This window comes from Diabrotica virgifera, chromosome 3 (assembly GCF_917563875.1).
Source record: "Diabrotica virgifera virgifera chromosome 3, PGI_DIABVI_V3a".
NCBI classification, from domain to species: Eukaryota; Metazoa; Arthropoda; class Insecta; order Coleoptera; family Chrysomelidae; genus Diabrotica; species Diabrotica virgifera.
Genome location: NC_065445.1, coordinates 270944831 through 270951130, shown reverse-complemented (window position 1 = coordinate 270951130; position 6300 = coordinate 270944831). Strand labels below are relative to the sequence as shown.

The following is a 6300-nucleotide window of genomic DNA, read 5'->3' as shown; positions in this document are numbered from 1 at the left end:
TGTTGGTCGTTAACCTCTCACTTGTCCACTACCTTGTGCAATTTTCGAGCAAGAATGAAGTACATCCACATGTTAATTTAAAAATCTTAAATCATCGACTCAATGTCGTCTACTTTTTAATGTATAATGTAGCAATAATGTAATTTAGAGGTTTTTACACCTATTGAAGTGGCTAGTTTCAATTACTAGTACACTGGACGTTCACACTGATGATGGTAAGTTTGACCGAATACGTTTTGTACAATTTCCACTTCCTCGTGGATAAATTTTAAGAATTTTAATAAATTCAATTACCTAAATACGACAGAAGTGTTTACTTCATTCCACGATATTTTTAAACATAGTAAGGGTTTAAAAATAACAAAAATCAGTCGAATGAACGATAGCATTCTTCTATCGTTATTATTTCTAAATAAAATACAATACTAAGATGAAAGTGTCAAAGTTAAGCGTTTCATTCTATCTAGATCGAAGTTCTTCTCGAGTATCGAACACAGGTCAGGATCTCATCTATCAAATCGCGAAAATCTACTAGATCCGCATCATGGTAAAACAAAAAACAATAACAAAACAAAAAATTACTTTAAATGCTAGGAAACAGTCATGCAGGAGATAAGCTGCTGACACACTTGATTGTAGACCAAGTGATCGCCTGATATCCTCCTCATTTTCAACCCTTTGGAGTCTCCTCGGGGCTTGTCGACGATCTTCAATTCTATCTGGAGCCCCCCTTCGTATTCGAGGCTCAATCGGTCGCTGAGCTCGTCCGAACTGAGACAAGTCTTCGGCGGAATCTGGTCGTTGATGGTCTTCTTGACCATCTCCAGAATGTCGGTCGACTGTAGTTTGGAGCACACTTCGGACAGCTCGAACTCGAAAGAGCCAGAGTTTTTGTGCAAGTTCGATTCTACTGGAACCTGGCAAAGAAGGTTCGAAACTTCCCGACTCTAAAAATATAGAATAGAATAGAATGGAAATATGCTTTATTGTTACTGAAAATTTTACAATTTTATGGATAAAGCTACATAGAGTCAGAAAATAACAATGACAAATATAATTTACCGAAATTAGATAAATCGTCAATATTACAAAATACAAGATAATCAAAGTAAAGCAAAAACAAAATATTGCAAAAATTACATAAATTGCAAATTAAACATACAACAAATAAAATACAACCTTAGAGCGCGACCATAGTGCCCGCTGATTTCCGAAGTCAACGTCAAGTCCGTGTGTAAATAATCCTCCTTATAAGAGGGCTGTTAAATTGTGCACGCAAGTTGCATTTATCATATTTGCTATAATTGTCATCAGTTGACAACTTGACATTACGTTACGGTTAAAACCTTTAGTCATTATGGTTCTTTCTACCGAAAAAATTTTTTTAGTAGAACATTATTTCCGCTCATACGGAATTGGTCGGAATAATGGCGTATATTTAAAACAAGTGTCAGAAAGATATCAACAACATTTTAACAAGACGGTACAGACATAATATTTGTTACTTTTTGTCAGAGATTTAAAGACCTTTTGTCAGAGATTTAAAGACCTTTTGTCGTGCGCGTAATTTAAGAATCCGTAAGCGATGGTTTTAACAGGATAGCGCAACAAGCCATAGGTACAGCAGAACGCTCCATAAATTTGCTTCGTGAACATTTTTGTAACAGAATAATTTCTTGTCGCACAGATTTCGAGTATCCACCTCATTCACCGGATTTAACACCACCTGATGCCTACACTTGGGGTATGATGAAGAATTCTATATTTCGCACGGAAAATCCGCGGAGGACTACGGCAAAGAACAATAACTTATTTTTAACATTTGCAGCAACAACTTTTCTTAAATATGTTTGATGATCTTCAGAAACGTTATAAAGCTTGTTTGCAACGCCATGATGCACCATGTATTATAAAAATTAATTCATAAATATATTTTTTTTATATTCGGTACTGTTTATTTTGGCGGATACTGTATTTAAACGGGCCTGTTCAAAGTGCACCTGCGCGCTGTTATTAGGACTATTCGCACATGGACTCGTCTTTCTGATGACTCGCAAACCAGCGTGCACTATGGACGCGCCCTTAGGAACTAATAATTTAAGCTGCTGCATATCACACCCAAATATAGATAAAAATAATTTAGTTACTTATACATAGAGGTAGGTACTGTAGTTTCTTAGTTATTCATTAAGAAATTCTTCTACTGAATAATATGGTCTTTTAGATAGGTAGGCTAGAGATAGAGAATGGCAGAACAGAAAGGACTGGAGACGTTGGCCGAAAGAAGGAAGGCGGCGGCATCTGTAAAAATCCTTATACAGTCATGAGCGCGCTAAAAACCGGCAAAATAACGCAAAAGATGGAAAAAATAATAGATTGTGAAATAAAAAGAGATGAAACTGGTAGAGGTGGAAATTATCGATACAAACGTATAATTTAATATTACATTACATAGTTGCACACCTTTAGGCATCTGTGATAGGAGTGTTTTATAAAACTCCTGTCACAGTGACAGTTTTCATACTCCTCCGATACGTCTAAAGGTGGAAAACTATGTAATGTAATGTTAATTTATATGTTTATATCGATAATTTTCACCTCTACTAGTTTCATCCCTTTTTAGTTCCCAATGCATTATGTTTTCCATCTTTTGCGATATTTTGCCGGTTATTAGGACACTCATCACTGTATGGATAGATAGGCTTTTGACATTTTACGGAATTTGGGGAAGGATGTTACAGATTGAAGTTGTAAAGGGAGATGGTTGTATACTTTTTTTCCGGAATATAATATACAGTAGTCTCTCTTTAAAACGATTCCCTATATAACGATAATTCCTCTATAACGATCAAAATACTACACATTGTTTGGTTAGTCATAAGAACAATGTATTAATTCTTTCTCTATACCGACATCCACGATAACTTTTCAATATTCGATGACCACACTTTTCAAGAAACAACTGATAACCATTTGAGTTTGGCAATAACTAAGATAACTAAACCGTGAGAATTTTACCAATTAAAGATAACACTTAATTGAAACACAGAGAATAACTGACAAAGCTCTTGCGTAGGTGTAACTTGATAAAAAGTGATTAGTGATTGATTCATTTTGTGACTCCAATTTAGCAAAAATTTGGTGGTTCAAATTTCAATCCGATACGCAGAAAGTTGAGTAACACGCTTTTATCGTTCGGGCGGTGTGCCTTAACTGTTTTCACACAGATGTTGTCCTCTATTGACTATTGACGACTTCTAAGTTTCAATTTCGGTTGTATCTCGGTCTGTGAACAGTCAAGATGTTTTCGAAAAAGCGTAAAGTCCATTCATTTTACAGATTCCCAACTGTAAACAAACGTGCATGGAAGCTAAACAGGGTCGTCCTGAAGTGTATCTTAAAAACCAACACGCTACCTACAATTTGAATTTGCAGACTGACCAGTTTGGACCTGTAAAATGATAATCCGCCTCGTTTAGGACAATAAATTACATTTAACAGCCTCTTGACGAATGAGACGACGAATAGTAACACTTACGTTTGTTTATAGTTGGGAATTTGCTAATTGAATGTGGTTTAGAGTACTCTCGGTTAAAGAAAAGTTATCGATAACTCGGGCAATAGAGACAATTAACACAAGTTATTTAGTACAGTACGATTACTATTACAATAACGATTTTTTCTCTCTCTCTGTATAACGATCTCTCGTTATAATGATGAAAATTCCCGGTCCCTTGCATATCGTTATAGAGAGAGAGAGGACTGTACATAGATTTCTTTACACTAACTCAGTGGACGTGATCGGTAAACAGACATCAAAGGTTGAATTTCTGGTCTGGTAGACATGATTAGGCTTTGCTGGAAAGACATGTAGGTGTTAACAAATTAAGAGGAAAGGAACATTTTGACGCCTGTCAAAATTTTTAATGTATTTTAAATGTAATAATTGTTTTCAAATCCCTAGAAAACTAATAAGTATTTTTAAAAAATTTAAACGCAGAATGAAAGATTACTTTATTACCGAGGGCCGAAAGTCCCTTAGAATGAATAAAAAGTTTCATTTGAATGATTATATTTGAAATTAAAAATCACACTACATTTTCTTAGTTTTTCATCCCCGTAACTTTTAAAATAAACATTATAGAAGTTTTCAGGGACTTTCGGCCCTCGGTAAGAACGTAATCTTATATTCTGCGTTTAAATTTTTCAAAAATACTTATTAGTTTTCTCAGGATTCGAAAAAAATGAATCCCCATTTAAATACCATTGCAGCCGAAAATACGTACCCCTCCCCTGAAGCAAACAGTTTCTAAAATATATGTATAAGGATGGAAGTGTTAAAATTTCGTGATCTATGAAGTAACTTTGAAGTTATTTCATATATCTATATATGGCATTGAAAAAACAAACTTCAAGTAATTTCATAGCAACACAGAGCAATGCAGAATGAGTTAGAGAAGGATGGATTAACTGGAAGGAGCTAGATAATGGTGAATTAAAAATAAAAAAAAATCCTCACATACACTTTCCGCAGACGATGGCTTATTCCAATTTATGTTACTCCTCTTCAGGTTTTGAAAAATTTGAAAATTCTCCGTGCCTTGGGCGTTTCGCAACTCTTGGTCTATCGTAGCGTAAGTATCAATCGGCCTATGCCTTATGTCACTGTCGAATGCATGACTCGATTGAGTGTTAGAGCTCGAACTGGGGCTTTGGTTTCCAATGCTCAAACTACAAAAATAAAAATGTCATTAATTTATATTTATTATATAATACATATAACTTCTAACACAAATAGTGGCGTAAAATTTGGGAAGGTTCAACAATTCACTTTCGCCTGTCGTACGCCTCTGGTGGTAGTCAGAAACGTTTGTTTATTACAATTTAGTAGTAACTACACTTTCTGCAAAGTATGACAAGGATATGTCAAATAGTTTTAAAGTACTGGGTAAAAATGGTTATTAAATTTTTAAATAGAACACCCTGTAACTCAGTAACGAGGCACATTTTATTTAAGTGATTTGGGTTAAATCTTAATATTTTGAGGTCTAGAATCTACAACTCGGATATTGTACATTTTTAATGAATCACCCTGTATATTCCAAGCTTAACAAATAGACTTTTAAATACCTTCAGAGAAGTACCGAAAAGTTAAAATTGAAACTATAAATATAAAAACGGTATCGAAGTTACACACCAAACCAAACACCCTTAAATACATATTAATGAAAGCTACAATGTTGTGTACTCTCTACTCTGTAATGATTGCAACAAAGTATAAGTTGGAGAAACGTCCAGGAATATGTTATTAAGAAGATTAACATCACACCAGAGTGACATTAATCTGAATGAAGTACAAGTCTCTTAATGCACAAGTGCAGTGGACTTTCAGTCACAATGGATCACAGTCCAAACTATGACCAAGTGAAAATATTGACAAAGGAAAGAAATCTCAACAAAAGATTGTTTTTAGAAATGTGTTTAATTAAAACAACACAGAACACATTGAACAAGAGAACGGACATTGAGAATATAAGTGCTATATACATATTGTATATAGTAACCTACTATCACTGAAAGGTGTTCCAAGTTCCAAGGTGAAATCAAGTGTTGATTTTTTAGTGTTGAATTCTTGTCTTCTTATTTAGACTGTATAAATTTAGACTGTTTAAAAACTCTGTTGCTTGTATAATAAATACTGAGAGAGATTAAACAGAACAGCTCTACATTCGATGTTAATTGCGATGAGGTTGCATTAGCATAGGAACAGTGACAGACAGTCAAAAATAAGGGTACTGTTTTGTTTCCTTTTTTTGGTATGAGTTTTCTTCTTCTTTCTCAGGTTAAAGTAACCCTAAATACATATAATAAAAAGATTATACAAACAGTTTATAACGTTATTAAGAGGAAAAAGAAACTTATTTGAATTATATTCGTGTTAGGTTACGCTGGTAGTGTAAGAATAGCATCCTCACAAGCTTTAGTTTATAATGTAGGTACACGGTTCTTAGACATTTACTATGGTTGTCTACTCCGACTGTGGTGGGGTGACTTAAATGTTTGACTTACGTCACAAGAGTACACAAGCCCATTTTTAAATTTGTTGCGGTAATGATCTTCGATCTCTGAATGTGTATTATTTTGTATATATGTGTAATATTTGTGTTATAATTTATCTTATATATTATCCTAGTTTAATTTATATTTTTATATTTGAAATTTTGGTGTTGTCTCCCGTAAAAACTTATTTTGAATTATCCATGAAAAATTATTTATTATAGTTGTACACCGTACCTATTG

At 34.0% G+C, this 6300-nt stretch overlaps 1 protein-coding gene across 2 annotated transcripts in view; it reads right to left on the bottom strand.

Moving 5' to 3' along the window:
• Positions 1-201: 201 nt before the first annotated feature.
• LOC114325583 (serine/threonine-protein kinase SIK3-like) overlaps positions 202-6300 on the bottom strand; it is a 122847-nt gene continuing 116748 nt past the window's right edge. Inside the window, exons 17-18 of one of the 2 annotated variants that reach the window (XM_028273681.2) lie at positions 4524-4731; positions 202-947 (exon numbers count right to left, since the gene is read on the bottom strand). In XM_028273681.2, coding sequence (XP_028129482.2) covers positions 591-947; positions 4524-4731 — 565 coding nt within the window. In that variant the 3' untranslated portion in view covers positions 202-590. Of the gene's footprint in view, positions 948-4519; positions 4732-6300 lie in introns of both variants that reach the window. The other variant, XM_028273684.2, reaches the window with a different exon arrangement.